This window comes from Cyprinus carpio, chromosome A7, assembly GCF_018340385.1.
Source record: "Cyprinus carpio isolate SPL01 chromosome A7, ASM1834038v1, whole genome shotgun sequence".
Lineage (NCBI taxonomy): Eukaryota > Metazoa > Chordata > Actinopteri > Cypriniformes > Cyprinidae > Cyprinus > Cyprinus carpio.
Genome location: NC_056578.1, coordinates 37,788,858 through 37,812,563, shown reverse-complemented (window position 1 = coordinate 37,812,563; position 23,706 = coordinate 37,788,858). Strand labels below are relative to the sequence as shown.

The window sequence follows — 23,706 nt, the reverse complement described above, 5'->3', positions numbered from 1 at the left end:
GGAACTGTGAAAACAGATATCATGCTTGGAGTTCAATTAAACAAAAGGAAATACAGTATATAATAGGAATGACAAGTGATCCTGTCCATCTTTAAATAAGGGTGTGGTGTAATGTTTGCTTGAATGGGCTTCTCATGCTCAGGTTTCAGGTGTTTGTAAATATGAAATAACCAATTTCAAAATAGCTGCTATTTGGACCTCCTACTGGATAAAATTAAAGATAACTTAATGTTCTGTTTCAGTACAAGATCAAACAATGTGTGTACTGTACTACATTTGCATTGGAAGTCAATTTGCCTTAGTGCAGTCACATTTACTATTATTAAATGAGTTTTTGAGGCCAGACATTCCAGTCATGTCAGTAGGAATCCACATGATCAAAAATTTCATGCGATGAAGAAAATTTTTTGCTGCATTGAGCAACAGATGAAAATCTGCTTGGTATGAACATGACTTCTGTGTGAACTGTGCTTCATACATCACTACACTATTGACAACTGACACAAATTCTCACTGAAATTACCTATAGTTTCAGAACTCCAATTTGTTAATCTGTGCTTGTGTGTTACTAACCGATGAAGTTTTAGGAATCATCACTGACTCTTTCTGCAGGCTCCAAAGGTGACGACAATTGACTGTCTTTATGGGTGAATCGTTGAATTGTTCATTTAACCAATTCTTTCAAAATCAGTGATTCAATCAGTAAAGCCATATTGCTGAATGTTACTCAGAGATGCGGCTAATAGCTAAAAGGGAATGTTTTCAGAACTTTTTGTGTGTGTGTTTTTATGTTATTACTTACTACTGGTTTTAGAACTTTAAGAGGATTATTCAAAGATTCCCATTATGTTTGCAAAATAATAAAATGTTCCCTTAATATTTTCTCTAAAAACTGATGCTTTGAACATTTAAAAATAACATTTTCATTTAATACTTAATACTTAATTTTCACTTAATAGGAACATTAGCAAAACATTCTTAGAAAATCTTTGCTTACTGGAAATCTGCTGCTAAATTGAGACATGTTAACATCGAACCTCAGTGGTTCTTGTGTGTCACACCATATTTAATTTGGGCATGATTCATGAGTCAATAAATGTTTTTATTTCATTTGAGAAATTTTCACCCTGTCCATAATAGAAAGTGATTATATTGCTTTAGATTATCATTGAAGTTGTATGGATTATTTTTATGGTAACTCTATGTCCTCTTTGGAGCTTGAAATCCACACTGACCATTAATATACAGTATGGACAAAACAGCTTTGCGCCGAAGAAAATCATACAAGTTTGGAACAATATGGGTGAGTAAATTATGAAACTGCACATCATCTTGCAGCATGATCCCTCAAGATGTGACAGACATGAATTTAATCCTATTCAGCTTTTTGAATAAGATTGAAAATGCAACCTATTTATTTAAATTATAAATGAAATCAGCCAAGGGCATGGTCTTCAGTAACAGTATGCTGAACTCTTACATCAGCCTGTCTAAGTATAAGATCATGTTACAAAGTTACCCTCATATAAATATTGAACGTTTTTGGCTCATAACTACATGGCGGGTGTATATTTTTGACTGTAAATAATGTAGCTGAACACAACCAAGACAAATGTTTTGTATTCCACACTTGAATTTTTCATTTAAGAGCACAGAACTGACATGTTGATTTACCAGGCATGTAAGTGGAGGCAGAGTTAAAGATTATAATAGTGACACTGCTGAGTCCCCGACCCCCTTAAGGGCTTCTTACATTAGAACATATATTTCAGGAGTGTTTTGTACATCACAGCACATTTACTGGCATCAGTCTTTTGTGCCACCCACTTCAAGGCTGTAGACAAGGCCCGATGCTTGTTCTGCTGCAGTGAGGGAAACGCTCACACGCATTATACTGCTGCAGAGTGTCACATATCAGCTGCAACACAAAGAAGGGGGAGATCAGTGTCACTCTGAATCAGGCTGCAACGTTTCTGCCATAGACAAAGTGATAAAGAGCTTTTATGAAGACATTGTTCTCTGTGGCTTTCCTTTGTGAAAATAAAATGCGCTTAATTGTATTAAATGTGCACTTGTAGTGTACTTCAAATCTTCAACATATATACACACATACATATACAAAAACAAACACACACACACACACACACACACACACACACACACACACACACACACACACACACACACACACATATATATACACAGTATATACAAGTGCACATTTAATACAATTAAACACACTTCATGTATACACACACACACATGATTATAGCTGTAGGGTGTTATTTGATAATGCATTTAAAGTTAAGATGTCAATTGTATTAAATTGTAAGTTGATCTTTAAAAATGTGTAATTACAATAAAATACAGACAATAAAAGTATGAATTTAAAGATGTACTTAGGTCTTACTTAAGTGGGTAACTATTCAACTAATTGAATTTAATATAAATCTAAACACACAATGCAATTTCATTTATTGGTAACTAACATATAATTAAGCTTTTAAAACATTACATTCTGTATATTCTTTTAAAGCATGCTATTTCCATAAAAAGTACTCTTTTTAAAGTGTACTTCTTATTCAAAAGGTTTATAAAAATTACTTTTGCTGTATTTTGCCTCAGTACTTTTTTTTTAATTTATTTATTTTTTTTTTTTTTGCTGAGCATCACTATTGCTATTTCTCATAGTAAGGGTGAGTTTGAAGAAACCTCTAACCTCAAGTATTGAACTTCTGTGTGTTACTTGTACTTCACAGTTTGTTCTGCAGATACCGTGTGGATTGTTGAGTCCCATTATAGGTGATCAGGCTCATGATTTTCACCTGGCTAATGATAAAACAGGCAAAAAAAATCCTTTAGGCTTACATTGAAGAAGGAACCTGAGACCAGAATATCACATAGACTTGGAGGTGGACTCTGCTGACTTGCTATAGCTGCAGTCACCTGACACGCACTGAATGCCCTTACAAACAAATACACTAAATGTTTTGTCGGGTAACCTAAAATGTACATGATGTAATATCTAACTGATTTTGTTCTGGTCAAAAATGTTATTCATATGACTAAATCAACCTGACTACTTTGAGTTACACTGAGGAATGCAATTCACAAGGGTCAACTAAGATATAAATACTTGTTTAAAGGGGTCATGAAATGGAAAATCTAAATGTCCTTGCTGCCTTTTACTGCAAAAAAAAACTTCATATGCTAACCTTCAGAAACATAATATAAATATCTGAAAATGCATTTCATGACATCTTTAATGTAATACAGTAACTGCATATTCTCACTTGTAACAATGTAGCAACTACCTGAACACCCTAGTAACCACACTTAAAAACAGTTTTGTTGTGGCAACTTTTACAAACACCAGCCACATTTTTTTCAGAAATTGTAAAAATGTGGTTCACTGTCATTGCCATCATATCTTCCATTTATTTATTTAGTAAGTAATGACAATGAACCTAATTTATTTATTTATTTATTTATCCTGGACACCCTGTTAATTTCTATGCCATTGTGTAAATAATCCAGTTATATTTTAATACATGAATATAATATTTTTAGTTTAAGTTAAAGCTTTACCAGAGTATGCTTGCTTCTTTCTTTCTTTCTTTCTTTCTTTCTTTCTTTCTTTCTTTCTTTCTTTCTTTCTTTCTTTCTTTCTTTCTTTCTCTCTCTCTTAGTTTTACAGATACAGAGGTAAAGTATACTGCATAGAAAATACACTATGGATTCCAACAATTTGGACAAAAAAATGTTGCCTCACAGACATTGAGTAAGCTGAGGCTCCTTTCATGGATGAGTAATGCTCTCACTGTGGGAGGATGACCATCTCAGAATTGCGGCTGAGACTCCAATACCTCAGGAGAGGTGGAGCCCCCTTACCTATGCTCCAATCTAGTTCTTTTTCTGTTCCAAAAAAGAGGGCTACTTTGATGAATAGACAGGGTGACCTGAGGGTTACAGTGGGGGTAAACCCGCCGAGTACATCTCTGTGGGCCCCCCATTCCTCTAGCACGCTGCGTTGCCCCCTTCGGGGAGAGTAGCGTTGTCCGAGCCGACCCAGAATGAACAGCTATACTTTCCTGGGGTGCCAAGGTGGTCAGGCTCGAGTGGAGAGAGCCACCATGTCCCGAGCCATCCGGTGGAGCGCATGGTTGCAATGCAATTGTGTACAAGGAGCAATTCCACCTGGAGGGGTAACCCGCATCTCCCATCCAAGGCCTGTAAGTTCTTCCCCGTTCTTACGTCCAAGGCTTATGGAGCCACTCGCCCGCCATCTCCTCTTGTGGAGTCAGAAGCATCTGAGGTTGCTTCCTGCCATTTACATTCCGGGCCTGCTCAATCGTGCAGCATGTGCTTCCAGGAGAATGGAGACTCTATCCCCAGGTGGTCCAGCTAATATGGAGAAACTTTGGAGTCGCACAGGTAGACCTGTTTGCCTCTCCAGACACGTCCCATTGCCAGCTGTTTTATTCCCTGACTGGGGGGTGAGGGGGATGCAATGGCACATGTCTGGCCACGGGGCCTACGCAAGTATGCGTTTCCCCAGTAAGCTTTCAGCCTGTGGTCAGACCCTGCATTTTTAGGGGCAGGTGTTCCTCTAGTACAGGTGTCCAGGCATGCTGTTGTGTTCACGGATGCCTTCACCACAGGCTGAGGTGCCACGTACAACAGACATGCAGCATTGTGTATTTGGCACATGGCTGGCCACAGGGTCTATGCAAGTATAGTTTTTTCCCAGTGAGCCTACTTGCACAAACACTGTGCAAGGTCAGGGAGGATGAGTAGCAGGTCCTTCTAGTTGTGCCTTACTGGCCCAACTGGACCTGGTTCCCAGAACTGATGCTCCTCATGACAGCCCCTCCCTGGCACATTCCTCTTAGGAGGGTCCTACTTTCTCAGAGACGGGGCACCCTCTGGCAACCGCGTCCAGATCTCTGGAACCTCCATGTGTGGTCTCTAGACGGGACGTGGAGGTCCTAGGTGATCTACGCCAGGCGGTGGTAGACACCATCACTTTGGAAAAAGCACCCTCTAGGAGGCATTTACCTTGAACTGGAACCTTTTGGTTGAATGGTGCACTTCTCACTGGGAAGACCCCCGTTGATGCCTGATCAGACCTGTGCTTTGCTTACTCCAGGACAGGTTGGAGCGAAAGCTGTCTCCCTCCATTTTAAAAGTGTATTTTGCTGCAAATAATGCACATCACGATCCTGTAAATTGTGAATTTTTGGGAAAGGACGACCTGATCATCAGGTCCCTGAGGGGTGCGAGGAGACTGAATCCTCCTTGCCCTAACCCCGTACCCTCTTGGGAACTCCCTCTGGTGCTTACAGCATTGCAGAGGGCCCCTTTTGAGCCATTGCAGTCCGCAGAGCTTAGAACTCTGTCAATAAAGATAGTCCTCTTAACTGTGCTGGCTTCCATCAAGAGGGTAGGGGACCTGCATGCTTTTTCAGTCAACAAATCGTGCCTGGAACTCGGGCCAGCCCACTCTTACATTATCCTGAGACCCCGGCCTGGATATGTTCCCAAGGTGCCCACCACACCTTTTAGTGATCAGGTGGTGAACCTGCAAGTGCTGCCCTCGGAGGAGGCAGACCCAGTCTTAGCTTTGCTCTGTCCTGTTCTCGCTTGACGCCTTCACATGGACTGAACGCAGAGCTTTAGGACCTCAGAGCAGCTCTTCATCTGTTACAGAGGCCAGCAGAAGGAAAAGGCTGTCTCCAAGCAGAGGTTGGCCCACTGGATAGTGGATGCCATCATCTTGGCGTATCAAACCCAATACGTGCCATTCCCCCTCAGGTTGAGAGCACAGGTTAGGTGCCCATATGTAGCGACCCACGATGATCCCATGTGTGTATTCTGCCATGGTATGGCTCCCCTCTTGGTGAGCCCCTGTCTTTTCCCTTGGCAGAGTCTGCTCTGCCATCCTGCTGGTGTTGTGTCCCTCCTAACTGACCAGAGCCACCTTTAAAAATGTTTCATATGTTGTACTGCCCTTAATACCCAGCCCATATGTATAATCTCCACATGATACTTCCCTGCGGGCGGAATGTGGATTCCGCGGCATTCCTACAAAAGGTACGCTTTCCCAGTGTTATCCTATAGTCTTGCTGTGTGGGTTAAGAGGAACAACAGTAATAGACTCTCTCCATGCATGCCCTGTCCTATCTTCCACCCCAGTAGCCGTGGTGGGATCAGGTGGCTCACTAGGGGCGCTGGAAGGGTCAGCAATGATGGTGCTTTGTTAAGGATCCCTATTCATTGGTACATTCCAATGTGACCTCCAATGTGATGAACTGAAAGGTTATGTATGTATCCCCCCTTCCCTGAAGGAGGGAATGGAGACCCGTCACCACAATTGCTGTACCACTGTGGGGCGTGTAGGTTCCTGCCTCGGCTCCTCAGCGAAAACCTGAATGTGCATTGTACCCGCTTCTGCATTTATACCCGCGCTGCGGAGCGGAGCACGAGATGCAATTCTTGCACGTCTAAATACAGTGGCTCATTTAGTTACACTCGAAGAGGATAGTGCTCTCAGTCGAGATCCCAATGTGACATCTCTGTTCCCTCCTTTAGGAAACTGGGGTTACATACGTAACCAAGACGTTCTGTTTAGTACTGTGCAGCTTGGGAAGTACCACAAAAGTGCATTTGCAGGTGTCTACTATGTAGCTAGAAGGTTGGCTTATAGGGATATCTAAATTATAGATATCATCTCCATATACTCTCAGAACCTCTCAGAAAAAAAAGAGAATGACACATTTCTTCTTGTTGCTGTATAGGGATCAAGTTAACCTATATACACAAATATAATATACAATGTGTGTTTGTCTGTGTGTGTGTGTGTGTGTGTGTGTGTGTGTGTGTGTGTGTGTGTGTGTGTGTGTGTGTGTGTGTGTGTGTTTTAACACAAAAGACTTTTTGATATGGCTCACAGTTTGGGAATCACGTTCTGTGAATTTGAGACAAAAATGAGCATACATATTTCATAAATATCTTTTCACTTCACTTACTCTTTCAAGGACACATGATCAAGTCACACTGAATAAACTTACTAAACTGACGATTTTGTCTACTGCAGCCATTTTAAATTAATGCAATTTAATTGCACTGTTTGATGAAATGTCTGGCATATTTTTTGATTAATTTGTTGTCAGAAAATCATTGTTGGCCTGCTTTCTTTCTTTCTTTTTTTGCTTTAAAGGTTTACATCAGACTATAAGTAGCAGCTACAGCACCACATTAGCTGTAAATTTTATAGCATTGTCTATGATTTTTGTTGGTATCATTTATTTGAAGTTATTTAAAACACCACTATTGATGTCCCAGTAGAATCCAACATTATATGCTCATGTGTGTATATGGGCTTTATTTAATGAGATAAAATCAATACCATTTCTTTATGAGTTTCCTCAGACTGCACCCATGGGGTGGATATAAAACTGCTTTTGATAGGTCTTTATTCCTCCTACTCTTACATGTTAGTGCTTTTCCTGATAGCAGCAATGCTCTGGAAGATTATTAAAAATCTTAACTCCTAATAAAAATACATTTTATTTTATTTATTTATTTTTTGACCACACACATAAACAACACTATTATGCAGTAACCACCGAAACAAAATTGCATGAAAAAAAGTAATTCTCAAATATAAATAATTTGACAAATTTTAATCATAATCTAAAATAGAGGCTACTGATATTAGCTTCTGTGTTCAACTACAGTACATACTGTTGCTTACAATCATGCATTGTATGTACTTGAGCTTGGCTTTTTGTATAAATAATAATTTCCTCCACCCCACTTCCTAAGAGCTAGAATCCTGTTTGTCACACAACCAAGGACCCACTGTTGTGCAATGTTGAGGTAAGTAACACTGTTTGTCATTTTTTTAAATAGTTTTTTGTTTTGTTTTGTTTTGTTTTTTTGTAATACGTATTTCATGTGTTGATATAAAATTAGTATATTTATCAACTAAAATAAACTCTACTATAATTTTTAAAAATTATTCAGAACTGTGTAAATTAATGTCAAGTATAAAGTCAGCTGGTGTTGCAACCTAAAACATGGAAATTTTCAATTTGGAATTGCAACAAAATGTATTGTTTAAGTTTTTTTTTAGTAATCTTATTTACTTTGCTCAAAAGAATTATAATATCATCCCTAAGTATTTTTGTTTAATTCCTGAACAAATCAGTGATTTAGTTTAATGAACTGATGATGAGTGAACAATTGAGTGACTTAGTTTACTGGAGTAGTGAGGATGTAACCTGCAGAAAAAATCACTGAAAAATCCCCACTAATGCACAGACTGAAGGCCTGTTAACACCACGTGTATTTGGCATGAAAATTAGTTTTGATCTTTGCATGTGATTTGTTTGTTCTGACCACGGCATAAAAATGGCTTTTACAGCATTATTTCAATTGAAAATGTTTCTCGCACCAAATTTTTTCACCAAACATTTGTCTTGCTGTGAATAAGCCTTGTTCTTTTGGAATGCACCGATATCAACAAATGGAGTGATACAGTTAAAAGTGCCGCTGTACTAAATATAAGCACTTATGAAAGGCCTGTTGTATGTAAATTTATGTTACATGCAATTTTTGTAATTATTAAAAAAGCTAATCAAACAAAAAAATGACAGGGCTTTACTGTTCACAGATACCAAACCTGAATTCTAGCTCGATGCTTCAGTTTTTAAAAGGATAGTTCACCCAAAAAATGAAAATTCTGTCATCGGTAGCCGTAGACATTTTTTTTTTTCTTTCCATACTATGGAAGTCAGTGGTTACTGTCACCTTTTGGTTTCCAACATTCTTCAAAATATCTTCTTTTGTGCTCAACATCTGAGAGAAATTCATATGGGAAGATTTCAGTTGCGTTGCTACCTATGCAGAGTCAAACAGCCCTCAGATTCCATCAAAAATATCTTAATTTGTGTTCCGAAGATTAACAAAGGTCTTATGGGTTTGAAACGACATGAGGGTGAGTAATTAATGACAGAATTTTCATTTTTGATTGAACTAACCCTTTAATATTTGACAACTGTTATCTAGTGACCATTATCTAGGGCAGTGGTTCTCAAACCTCTCCATGAAGTACCCCCAGCACTGCACATTTTTTATGTTTCCCTATATCTGAAACACCCTCTTCAGGTCTTGCAGTCTCCACTAATGAGCTGATGAGTTGAATCAGGTGTGATACATGAGGGAGACATACAAAATGTGCAGGGCTGGGGGTACTCCAGGACAGGTTTGAGAACCACTGATCTAGGGAGAGTAGAGTAGTTTGCATCACTAGGTGTCAGAATTCTGGACTGTTCTGTGTCGTGTTTTGTCCCCGTTTCTATTCCTGTTTTTCCCATGTCATCCCATGCACCTGTGTTTCCCCAATCATCCCCTGTATTTAAGTCCCAGTCCCAGTCCCATTTTTTTTTTGTTTCTGTTGTGTCCATGGATCCCCTCCTTCATCCTGAATACCTACTCCTCCACAAATGCCCGCACTCCCACCCGCTCCTGCCTCCTCCACCGCTGTTGTCTGGCAGCCCCTCTGTTCGCCCTCAGCCTACCATCATTACGGTGCGAGCTCTGTGGGTCTACCATCCTCCAGCATTGCCATGGATGGAGAATCCCTCAGCTCCACCTTGGCCCGTAGAACCAACAGCTCCACCTCGGCTCCTAGCTCCCTCGCCTCCACCGTCACCTGTCGATCCACCAATTCCACTGGGTTCCCTCGTTCCTCTTGCTCCACCTTGGTCGGGCGTCGACCCGCCATCACCTCAGGACTCTGCTTCTCCATCTGCACCTCGTCACTCTGTCCCACCGGCTCCGTTGGGCTCCTTCCTCCTGCCAGCTCCACCTTGGTCCGAAGTTGCTCCGGCTCTGCCACGTATCTCTGGATCTCCACCCTGGTCACCAGAGCCCTTGGCTCCACCCTGGCCCAACGGATCCTCGGCATCCCCCTGGCTCATTGGCTCCACCTGCTCTGCCGCCATTGGTCGGCCCCCTGGATTCGACGGCCATTCCTCCTTCATGGCTTCTCCCTCCGTCAGCACCACTGTGGGTCGACATTATGGCTGTGGCCTGGGTCCAACTGGGCTTCTCCTGCTTCCACCCCCTCCTGTCTCCTCTCTGGCTCCTCCCTCCTCGTCTTCTCCCTGCCAGCCCCCTCCTGGGTGTCTGTCCTCCTCCAGAACCTCCTCCCAGGATTCTGGACTGTTCTGTGTTGTGTTTTGCCCCTGTTTCTGTTCCTGTTTTTCCTTATTTGGTCATTCCTCTCCTCATTTAGTTTGATTAGTCATCCCATGCACCAGTGTTTCCCCAATCATCCCCTGTATTTAAGTCCCAGTCTGTGCAGTCTGTCTCTGTCGGGTCTACTTGTTTCTACGTGTGTTTGCCCAGCTCCTGTTGTGGATTATCCCATGTTTTCATCATTAAAGATTGTGAATGCTACTTTGTGTCTCGTACGTTCTTCCCGCAGCAATTTAATGAGACACTAGGTAATATCTAATGATGCAAACTACTCTATTTTATGTCAAATCTCAGCATGTTGAAATGAAAATATAGGCTAAATCATTTACGTGATTCAGGTTATTCACAAGTAACTGAATGTGACAAGACAAGAAACATTTTGCAGTTTTGCATTGTCAACACATTAGGCAAATGAATAAGAATGAATGTGTGCCTGTTTCAAAATTATAATAAACAATATTTGCAAATAAATAAAACTGCTTTACAAAAGTTCATATTCCTGTGTTTTTGTCTATTCTTCTTTCTTTTCCTGCATATCCTTTAATTACTTAATTCCTTAATAATAAAAGACCACCTGAAAAATACCTATACCTATATTGAAAGTTATTATATCATTTACAAACAGTCTCACAACTTTTATAATCATGAGGTTATTAATAAGGCACACATTGATTTTCCTCCCTGATCATTTCCAACTGGTTAAATCGATGGTGTGCTCATGTTAATGCTTTGCTACAACACTCCTCAGTCTGCTCTGTGTAGCCTATTATTTGTGTTAGAGTTTAAAATGCAATGTGCTCATTTATTTTGCTCGCCCAAGGCATGTTTGTTTTTATGAAACAGTAAAAAATATAGATTTGTTTTTATGAAACAGTAGGAGTCTATACCTTTATAAAGCACCTCCTTACTGTTACTGGATCATTGTACAATTGGTCCCATAGATTACAGCTCATCTCATTGGTCAACAGGCTCAGGATCAAACCACACACACTCGCGCACCTTCACTCTCCTTCCTATAGCGCTGCTTACCGCTGCAGATGGAGGACGCGGTGTTTCGTGTTGGAACAAGACGATAGTTGCCCATTTCAAGTTGCTGGAATTTGTAAGATCTGAACAGCCTAGTGGCAGAATGAAGCGCGGACTGTAGTGTTTGCGTCAGGCGCGAGGACCGAACAAGCGCGTGATTCTCCATCGGAGTACATACAGAGTTGAGGACAGGCACACTTGTCCGCTGTGTCTCGGACTCTATATGGAGGGATGTCGGAATGGCTTGCACCAGGAGAACCAAAACTTTGGTGTCTACGTGTGTGATACTAAGTGGCATGACCAACATCGTGTGTGTTTTGTACGTCGGATGGGTGACTAATTACATCGCTAATGTGTACATCAAAGTGCCGATGCCTGTCCCAGCCAAAAAGTTGGAGGGCGACAGGAAAGGAGAAACTCTGCGGATTATAGAGCGACTGGATCGGCTGGAGAATGTAGTTAATCAGCATATACAAGGTAAGACGAATGTCTGTTTAATAACTGCATACAAATCTGACCTTTACTTTATAAAACTAAGAGAAATACAGCTGAAAACCATAAATTCAGCACAAATCATGTGCCAAAATCAGGTGTTATGTCAGTTTCCACTAACAGAGTACAAAATGGAATATAAACGTATTTTTTTAACCGATTTTGAGTGGAAGGGGTGCTTAAATAAACATTAACATTAGAATTAACTAAACAGAAATTATAAAATAAATAAAAAATTAACCACAACAGGTAACAATTTGGCACATGAAGCCTAAATGAATCTGTTTTAAAGCCTGGATAGATAGTTGTGGAACATATAATAAATAGCCTACATAGTAAACTAAAAAAACAAAAACAAACAAAAAAGCAAACAATTTTGTTTTTGTTTACAATAACTTGGGTAACATGGTTACATTCAGAGGTTTATTAATGCAGGGGAAAAAAAGAAGAAGAAGAAGAAAAAAAAAACTGGTCTATTAATTCAAGACCTCAGTGAGACAGGTCAAAATGCTCATCAACTTTAAATTATTTTCACACTAATAAACACTAAATGCAATCTACAGTAATATGCCTTTTGTGAATTATTTTCTTATGAGAGAATGAAATACAGCTGAGAAACAGAAATTCAGCAAAAAATCACATTATGTAACTAATGATATTTTATTGCTGATGCAGAGGCACAATTTTTTTTTTTTGTTGTTGTTTTTTTTTTTTAATTTATATAGAAATTACCTTCACAATAACTTAACATGGTAACCACAGTTACCTGGAAAATATATTGAAATTATTGCACTAAAAACAAACAAACAAACAAACAAAAAAAACTATATGGGACATACCAGTGCAAGACGTTTTGAGAAGCATTGTAATTTTGTGCAGCATTGATGTTTAAAACTATTTACTAACCATAGTTTTCATCAAAATACTGTAGTAATGTTGTATTAGCAGGCACTCTCATCACAAAAATAAACAACTTTACAAATTTACAAAATTACAAATATATGACAAGTGTGTAGACATACTATACAGTAGGGGGTTATACTATATTTTGTTGTTATGACGGTAACTATAGTAACTTCAGTATTTTGGTAGACTGTGGTAACTGTGGTAAATTTTTGTCTTCACCGTGAACAGACTTGACCTGGGGTGAGGGAAAAAGCAGTCCATTGTGAAGGGTATATCTTCCACTCAGGTGCAAAACAGAAAAATCTAGAGTTTCATCATCATGACCTGATTACCAATTGTACATTTGTCCTGTCCTGTTCAAATCAGGTTGATTGCAACTTGCCTTATTGTTAATGGCACTTTTATGCAGGTGTGACCTCCACTTTGCGATCTGGCAGCTTCACAAAGACCACTGAGGATTGCTAACTCCTCTTCGTCTCTCTTCGGAGACTCTTGTTTAATTAACTTGTCACTGGCTGAACTAATTATGAGAAGTCACTGATTGCTTCTGTCTGTACAGGTAGTTTAGATCTTTCAGCACTTCTCAGCACACACCATTTGTTTGTTTGATACACTCTTACAAAAAAAAAAGTTCATAATGGTCAAAAATGGTCATAATGGACAAAATTTTGTAATTTTCTGTATTACATTTTAATGGTTTAATTACACACTAATAATCAAGAGCATCTCTAATTATTATAAAAAACTATTATTTTATTATTATTATTATATATTTTTCAGATAAATACATTCTGGTTAATAATTTTTCTGGTAAATATTCCTTTAAAAATAATGTTTTAATAATAATTTCATTATTAGTAGTAGTACTGTCATTACATTAAATAATATATTTCTGTCACAGTTTCTTCAAGTTAAACCAAACTTTTATTTTGATAGGTTGCTGTGAAGACCTTTAAGTTTCTGTTTGTATATGATATGAAGATAGTATTTCTCGAAATAAATGGTAAAATGTTCTCAGAGTAGTTCTAGAGATCATGTTTATGTGATCATGTACTCGTATATTGAGGCAACAGAGGCTAAAAACACAGCGAGCGTCACGCGCGCTTCAGTATGTGTGTAGTAACCTGTGTTCCACGATTCAGTCTGCATTTTCATAGGGTCAAATCATAGGGATTTTTTAAAATAACTTTATATAGAAATGTTCTTTGGGGAACCTGAAATGCTTCTTTTGTGGCATTGCTGCAAAACCCCCTTTTGTGAACCTTTATTTATATTTAATGCATTTCAGTTACATGTTTGAGGTCAGAATTTGGTTGATCGTGAATATACTGATTCATCTTTAAAATATTCATGCAAAAACTGAATGGTGGATTCTACTCCTTGCAATTAGTACAGCCTAATCAACCTTCCCCGAAAAGCATCTGCCAAACAATATGCAGCAATAAAGCGTTTGTAGTTTCTCACTGTTGTGCAAGCTTTATTCCAGGTTCGTTTTCAGCTTCTTCGAAAAGCACTAATTTGTCGCACAACTGAAAACACAAGCAATTTGCTGATCTCTTTCTGGTTTATTAGTCTACAACAGCATGCACAGCATGATTTGTCTGCTTCACTGAATATTTTAGGAATACAAATTTTGTGTTGCTCAAGAAAGTTTGTCATTTAATTTTATTAATGGACTCCGTTTGTGCTTTGTTATAAAATAAACACTTCATTGTTAGAGATATGATTCTGTCGTATATACTAACTGGATGTATGTTGATGTTGGTTTGCAGACAGCGAGTGTGGTGCTCAAACCGAATCAAGGGCACAAACAAACCTCACTGAGCTGAGAGGCAGCTACAGATGATTACTTGAGCAAACATTCCTGAGCTACAGTCGCAGACACGTTGTGCTGTTTGGCACCTTCTGTGGGGCTTCAGGAACGGGCTTAGAGAGTGTGTTAGTGTGCATTTTTTAGTTACACATTTTTTACACATTTTTTAGTTACATTTTCTTTGCTACAACAACAGAACACTTAAAACCTTAAAATGACTGTAAAAATGGTGAGAACTACTTTATAGTTCAAACAATGGATACATTTTAACAGAAGAATTAATGTAAGTGCTTTTGTAAAATGATAAGCTTCAAATTTCTGCTTTTAAATCATTTGGCCTCATTGGATTACATTGTAAGTGCCTTGCTGTGACCTCAATTTTTTGAGTATTTGGTGGTATTCAACATTATTCCACAAATGCTTTTGATAAAGCTTTTATTGAACTCAGAGTATAACTTTTAAGGATTAGTTCACCCAAAAATGAAAATTTGCTGAAAAGTTACTCACCTTCAGACCATTCAGATGAATTTGTTTCTTCATTAGAACAGATTTGGAGAAATGTTGCATTAATTCACTTGCTCACCAATGTGAGTGAATGGTTGCTGGCAGAATGAGAGTTAGAACAGCTGATAAAAACATCACAATAATCCACACTTCTCCAGTCCATTAATTAACATCTTGTGAAGTGAAAAGCTGTGTTTTTGAAAGATAGAAATCCAACATTAAGGCGTTTTAAATTTAAAGCATTGCTAGTGGCCAAAATGCCACTCCATAATCTGTAATAATACTTCTTCCAGTGAAAAAGAATATCAGCTGTTGTCCTCACACATCAAAATCTAAAGTCAGATTTGTTTAGAAATGTTTTGGAATGTTTGTGAACAGTGTTTGATCTGTGCATTCTCTCCTGATTCTGACGAGATGACTTTCACTGGAGAAACCAATAGTATGGGCAGATTTATATTTTAGCCCGAAGCAACAGTTTGAAATGAAAAACATCCTAATGCTGGATTTGTTTATTACAAACACACAGCTTTTCACTTCACAAGATGTTTGGTGTGGATTACTTGTGAATTATTGTGATGTTTTTATCAGGAGTTTGGACTCTCATTCTGCCGGCACCCATTCACTACAGAGGATCCATTGGCAAAATTTTCATTTTTGGTTGATCTGTTCCATTAAGTACATTCATTTTCACTTTTTAGTGGCAAAACTGTATCTTATGATACAGTGCTGACCACAAAGTGGTTCTTCATCATCAGACTCTACACTGCCTCTCTCTCTGTAGCATACAAGTGTACAAGTTCTAGAATGAATGATTTATGTGGAAGAGGTACATGCCAGCTGTGGCTCTACCACCTGGTACAAACAGCCTGGAGGATGGCCCGCCTGATCTCCCTGTCATCCTTAACTTGACGAAAATGCAGCACGCTTCAGCACAGCAGCTCTTTAGCACTGCAGTGGATTTTCGGTTGAAAGCCAAAGTGAAAGAACAACAGTATCACTTAGTCCCTCTTTCAGTTGTGTAGTTACATTGTGTAGAGGAGCGAAGTGAAGCGAACAGATTCTCAGCTCATAATATTCTGTTTATCTGTTCTCATACCATTTGCATTTAGCTTTTATGCAAAGTGCTGCACCGTGTGGAAAAACAAATCAAGAAAATAGCATTTCATGGGAGCTCAAGGATAAAGTTCAGCAGCAGAAGAAGCAGGAATAGGAATTTCTGTTGTGGAATAAGACTAAAAAATATTTAGATTCCACTATTGATTATGACAAACACTGTTTTCTTTGAAATGGAGCAGAAAAGGATTTGTTTTCTAATTGAAATGTTGAAGTCAATATGAAATTTCATAATGTGTCATGTTTTGTGAAAACTGGATTTTCAGTGAGAAAAAATGCAGAGCAAGACATGGATTGTATTATTTAAGGAATTATTTATTATTATTATAGTTATTATTATTATTACTATTATTATTATTTTATAACATAAGAACTACCTGTGAGATAGTTCTTATGTTATAAAATAATAATAATAATAGTAATAATAATAATAACTATAATAATAATAAATAATTCCTTAAATAATACAATACTGTTTTGGACTTAACTAGTTAATTCATGTGCTAACACATTAATCACTTGACATAACGTCATGTATTTACAATTCCAGCTTTTGTTCACATTGGGATGTAATAAAATAGTTTATATTACTAGTATTTATGACAACATGTTTTATTAGTAATTATAACAATACCAACACCAAGAAAAACCCCTAGCATATTTGTACTTGGTGATTAAACTTTAGTCCAGTTGTTCTGCAAGTGTGTTGGGTAGTTCATGAATTCTCACCATTGTTTACAGTATTCATTGTTTCATATTTCCAGTTCATCTGCAACGAATTAAATGCATATATGAACACAATGGTGAGAATTTGTCTAGCTAGTCTAGAAATTATTTATGATATTACCACCTACCTACATTCATACATAAATAACAGTAAATAATACATAAAAAGGTTGGTTTTATCAGAAACACCTTTTTTAAAATAGTGTATTAATGAACCTTTAAAGAAACTGATGAAACACTTACTATTATTTTTATATATATAAAACATTACCTTGCTGCAACAGACACAAGTGCCAGCAGAAAAGCTGCAGGTCTCATTGGAACTTATTTGAGAAGTTGAGATGTGATGGTAATGACAAGCAGCCTAGTGCTAGTTTTTGTCTGTCTTTATTCAAATTTAAAATATGAATATTTATGCAGCCAGTTTTATTATTCAGTTTAATATAAAAGTGTGCTATAGAAATCTACAGAATGCGTGTTATGGAATATTTGTTTTGATGACAGCGTGATCTGAGAAGAGTCAAACGGATGACACTGTCTCCGAGGACTGCGTTTGCTTCTTTGAGAAGCTGTGATTTCTCATTTCCTCTCATCCTCCGCTCCCTATGAGTCTCCTCTAATAAGCAGTGGGTTGGGGTTAATTACCTCAACAGAAAGGCATGGAAACACAGCCGAGATGTTCTACTTGGCACCCCTCTGAAGAGATTCGAACTTTTCAAGTTGCCCTCAACTGCCCTTTTGACTGACAGATGGCTGTGCGAGTGAGGAGCCTCGGCAGGGCTGATTTATGGCCGTGCTGGAGGGTTTATCCTGTGATAATCACAATGAGATCTGTTAAACTAAGACACGGCAAAGCTTCTGATCCAGAAAGACAGGCTATTAATCAGTACAGCTCAAACACAGCACGTAGGTGCTTGAATTTATAGTGCTTTAAATAACTTGGTATTTGAAAAAAACTAGTGAAGGTAGTAACTGGATTTTATATTGTGGTCTCTCAGTGTGTTTTGTATAAGTCGATGTCGTGTAACTTAGCATGATCAAGTACCATGGTCTTATTCAGTCTAATAATGTCGCTGTCCCTCCTGGGCACCCCTGTCTGGCTTATTAGTCGATATTGGATATTTAATTGTGCTGCTTTTTCCCTTATTATTACAGTTTCTTGCTACAGTATGTAATGCTGACTAAAAGTTAATCTTTAAAATTGCAAATAATTTAACAACACTCTTTAGTCTTCAGTAAATCATGACATTGTAATCGGCCAGAAATAATATCAGTGCATTACTAATAAATAACACACTAGTGGAAAAAAAATACACTTTCAAGTGTTTATCTTATTACGCTTTATCTATTTGCTCTGTATAATAACTAGTGGGAAAAAACACGCTGAATTGTTTTATTTATTTTTTCCATTTATTTATTTATATTTTAACTGTTTGCATCTATAGATTTCAATTAAAATATATATCTTTAAAATTAATTAATTAATTATTTTTGAGTCAGAAATCTCCAAAATATGGTAATGTATTTTTGTCTGGTTGTTGACAGTATTTGTCTGATTATGGAGTTATAAAAAAGAGATCCTCTTTTTAAAAACCTTTAACTCTAATATGTCAACAAAATAAAACAAGAATTTTCAACTTGGCTCATTTCGATTTTTGTGCTCAGGTTTATGCAAATTAGTGCATATTTAATTAGATAGTGCCTCATTTGCATATTTAAACATAGCATTTCAGAAAACAAAACAATTATCTTAATTTACTGTGATTAATCAGCTGGGGAATGTATGCTGATATGTATTAGTAAAAATTGTACCCTATTCACCTGTTGTGTTTTGCCTTAATATTTACTTCTATAAACTATAAATTGACTTGTATAAACTGTAAACTTTTTACATTTACATAAATTGTTTGTTTGAAAATTAAAATAAGATTTATGAATGTTAAAGAAAAACAACAATAGCCAGTAATATAATCAGAAACCATTCTTGAGTGTAATTGAGTGTTAGAGTGATACATTAAGACTTCATTAATGGAATTGCTCGCTTCATTTCCTCTGCAAGTGTTTTCTTTGCCTTGAACTTTGCAGTAAAAATCAAACCAACCATTTTGTCTGGCTGATCTGTTCCCCTTTTAAAACAGGTCATTCAAGGGTATAAGCCTTAAATGGGTTTCAATGCTTTAAATGTTCAGTTTTGATTGTATTTTGTAAGATAAATGCTTTTAGCCTGTTGGTCTTCTTGATTGAGTTCTTTAAAGACACACTACAGTATATTCCTGCTCTACGTGCTTAGTGCACACTCATGCACAATGAAGGTTATGTTACAGTGTCTCAAAAGCTTTCATACTGAGATGATTTGAATAGGTTCGAATTAAAGCAACACAATGTAAATACCTTGTTTTGTGCCATGCATGTGATTTTCTTGGAATAAACAATTTGACCTAACTACAAAAAATAGGACGGGGTAATACCTTGATGTAAACCCAAAAAAAGTGCATTAATTATAGTGCTCTAAAGGAAGTGGATTTGTGTGTCTGTTCAACCCAGATATAACACATAGTCGTGTGGACTAAAAAAATTCCAGTTCATTACATATTTATCCATGTGCAAAGATGGTATGCTTGAAAAGCTTAAAGAGGGTCAAAACATAGTATCACCGAAGTCAACCTTATTTTGCAATGTCAACTGAATCTCTAATAGAGAAAGTAACCTGCTGATATCAGGGTCTGCCACACTGTGAAAAGATGCAAATTTTCTTATTTAGGAATTTGTATCTGAACTCCCAAAGGAGCAGGAGGAACAGTTGGCACGCTGGTGCAAATTGAGGTCATGTTTCACTATATAGCACAGTCACCGCCTGCCTTTGAGAGCGCTTTGAGGAAACGCATCATAACTATAAATATTTAGCTTGTCATGGCACTGGGACAAACGACTAAAGTTGGTTTATCAGAATCAAGCAGGCATAGTTTTGGTTCGCTTGTCCCGTTAAAAGGAAGGTCACTGCAAATCGATAAAGAGTTGTTCTGAGCGAGGTCTGCACTCTAAAAAAAATGTTTATTTATTTAAATGGGATAAATTGAAAAAAAAAAAAAAACTTTTGAGCTGTCAGTGTTCTTCAGTGTGAAAAAAGAGAAATAATTACATTTAAGCAGTAAGGACACATACTGTACAATTGTTAAAAAGAGACAATACAGACTTTATAATGTTATAAAAACTTATATTTTAAATAAATGTTGTTCTTTTTAACTTTCTATCAAGTAATTCTGAAAAAAAAAGTTTCCACAAAAAAAGTTGTAAAAGGCAGCAAAATGAGAACTATTATTAATAAATGACCACCAATAATAATTGATATTAATCAGCATATTAGAATGATTTCTGAAGGCTCACGTGACACTGAAGACTGGAGTAATGATGCTGAAAATTTAGCGTTGCATCACAGGAATAAATTAGACTTTAAAATATATTATAATAAAAAATAGTCATTTTAAATTGTAATAATATTTTAGAATATTTAATCAAATAAATGTAGCCATGGTGGTTTTTTTATGTTCTACAGCAGGTGAATATTTCTTTGAGGAAGAGTTCTTTTTTTTTCTTTCTTTTCTTTTTTTTTTAATAGAATGCTGTTGTTGCTGTTTTATAAAAGCTAATAGCAATTGTGTGTAACTGTGACTTTATCAGGGCTTAGGGGTGTTTTTAGACATGACGCACAGCGGCTAAAACCGCCTTAACCTAAAAAAAAAAAATGGTAACATTTGGCCTTAAATGGCTTATTCCTTTATTTTATAATGTAAATAAACATATCAATTTCCATTTCTATTATAATACCTTTGTATTATTTTGTTTTTAATAAATTTGTAGTGCTAAATTTAAGTTCTGGGATTGTCAAAACAAGAAAAAGGAGATTAGCATGGAACATCTTTTTTTTAAATTATTTTCTTTTTTTTATGTTTTCTGTTTCTTATTTTAGCAAGAAATAATAAGAGGAGAGAAGTGGCAGATGATGCCTGTGATTCAGACAGCCACAGACGTGCTTTCTGTCCTCGCCACTCTTGAATTTGTGATTCTAATTAGAAGCAATGGGATGCAATTAGTCATTAATTAAGACAGAGCCAAGCGGAGCGCAGTATCTCTGAGTAAGCATAGCTAAAGGAAGTCAGTCACTCTCTGAACTTAAGAGACATACGCTTGGAATCAGCTCACTGTCTTTTCCACAGGCTCATGCGGCGCTATTCACCGCTGTGCAGCTGGAAGGAAAGAAATCCACTTGATGCAGATATGCTTGATTATCAGCTTGTCTCATCTTTTTATTTTTTAGTCATGGATTTATAGATAATAACTGATTACCACTGAGCTGTATGCCACCCAAATGCATTTTTATCGCCTGCATATGCTCTGAGGTTTTATTATCACATTGCTAAAATAATACTGATGAATGCAGCTAAGGGAGGCATCTTTATTCTATCTATCTATCTATCTATCTATCTATCTATCTATCTATCTATCTATCTATCTATCTATCTATCTATCTATCTATCTATCTATCTATCTATCTATCTATCTATCTATCTATCTGTCTATCTGTCTATCTGTCTTTCTGTCTGTCTGTCTGTCTGTCTGATAATATTGATTATCAAAGATGAGGGGGACTTTAAATAGGTTTTTCAGGGTTACCATACATAGATTGATATTCACACAAACCACTGGTTTCCTTGTTCACAGGGCACTGTATAAGGAATAGTCATCATTTACTCATGTGCATGATGTTCCACCTGTATGTCTTTACACTAAGCCAAGCTCTAAAATGACAACAAATGCATGACTTTTACCATACGGTCCCTTTGTATGTGGAACTGAAGGAAATTCACGTTATTTGCACAGATTCTTGCATTATCCCTTTCAAGCTCTCAATTCTTTCATTTATAGCTTTTGTGCTTTAACATTTACAACTGTATCTTGCATATTCCTCAGAGGCATGTCACTTTATGGTTGTTTGAGTGCTTATGCCTTTAAATGAAAGTGAAGAGCAGTGCTGTCTTGTGACTCAACGGGAAAGATTATAAAAAAGCTGTAAATAGGCGTGATGATCACCCACAGGTTTACACTGTTTGATGACAATTGAACTGCTTGTTTTGAAATTATGGTGAAGGCGTTGAACATCCTGAAGCATGAAATATACTCAAGTAGTCATTTCCAAAAGCCCACAGTAAAGGATTTTATTTTGTTTTCTGTCCTGTTTGATTTAGTTCATGAAACAATAGAAGAATGCCAAGTGCATTCATTTAAAAAAATGTATATCTCTCATTTAACCTCAACCTCTCATTCAGAATCTGTTGAATGATATTTGTGGATGATAACAGTGCCTCTATGGGTAATGACTGGACAACCATCTGTAGCTCTTAATGCACTGCTAAATCTTAAATTTCCAGCCAAGCATCTAAAAAGACAAACAACCATTTTAAGCATGGGGACATTTACCTAAAGAGAATACAACATAATCACTTGAGATGTCTTATCTGGTTTTTCACATGGTGTATTCACCAAACAGAATGATGCCAATCTCTCTAAGCATCTCTTGTTTTGAGTCCAGGTGGGAATTGCTTCATAGAACTTTTTTCAACCTCATTATAGCTGTTTGTGATTAGATATCTAGGATGCTGTTGGTGCTTCAGGGATAAATGTGCTTTAGTGATTTTGGCTTGAATAACATTTGTGCGTTTTAAATAAAAACTCAAAGCCTTTCTGTCCAGTACTGATACATGACTGCAAAAAAAGAGAGATCAAGTAAATAATACTGAAAATAACCAAATAGTTACTTGATTTTTGTAGTTTTTAATCACTATACAATGAGTTGGATTTAAGATTTTTTTTTTTTAAATTTATTTCAATATTTCAATATTTTTGTTCAAATACACCTACACAGGGGCGGTTTCATCATTAGGGTGATGGGCCACGCACCACAAAAGTACAAAAGTTATTTTTTTCTTTTCTATCACATTCAGCCACAGCTGTCAATGTTCTAGACTGTTTGTTCTGCCTCTGGATTTATAGCCCAATCAGCGTCAAGCTATGTTCTGTGGAGTACCGCCCTTTTTTGGGCTATTTTACTCTGGCTGAGAATCGCCCCAACTGTGCTCATAGACTTCCATACAAATACTTTTCTTTCATACTGCAGGCACTGCAGTGCAATCTCTGTGAGTTCTGGGAGGGAGAGCACTAACGTGCTGTCGTCATCATACATAACCTTAACTTGTGGAGCGATTGGTGAGAACAAACATACCTCTATTAATAAGAAAAATTCAAGTCAGGACTAGTTTGTATAGGCTGAATAAAGCAAACCAGTATCTCTCCAGTAAAATTTTGATGGATGATGATTGTAATGGAGGTAAAGATGATTACAGTGAGTCCAATATTATTACTGTGCAAATAAACACACCATGTATGTGCACTCTGCGATAGCTGTTTGCACAAGCACATTTCAATATGGTCGCATGTCTGGCAAGTGTTTTATAATGGACTCACGCTGAAGAAGCATGTTTTTATAGGAGTTCGCAATGGTCAGTGATGTTTATGTAGACATTCAAACACTGACATGAATACTCATTCTGACAGAGGAACTGTTGACACACTGGTGATGTCAAGCCGCCTTCAGATTGCCATGCACATTCGACAAATTCAGAATGTTTTTATTTGCTTTTTTAATTTGTGGTTTGCTCTGTTTAATAATTCTGAATGGATCCGTATATACAGTCAGGTTAAGGCAACTGGTATAGTTGACTTGTAGTTGTTTATATATGTGTAAAAAAATGCTCTAAACAAATGTAACATTTATTTATTTTTTCCTCACAGTTGTTGCTGTTGCA

The 23,706-nt window shown here is 37.2% G+C and overlaps 1 protein-coding gene across 1 annotated transcript in view; it reads left to right on the top strand.

The window, feature by feature from the left end:
* The first annotated feature begins 11,229 nt into the window (after positions 1–11,229).
* The window catches only part of LOC109095025 (polypeptide N-acetylgalactosaminyltransferase 18-like), a 101,310-nt gene continuing 88,833 nt past the window's right edge, over positions 11,230–23,706 (top strand). Inside the window, exon 1 of the mRNA XM_042761058.1 lies at positions 11,230–11,769. Within this exon, the coding sequence (XP_042616992.1) occupies positions 11,532–11,769 (238 nt within the window). The 5' untranslated portion in view covers positions 11,230–11,531. The remainder of the gene's footprint in view (positions 11,770–23,706) is intronic.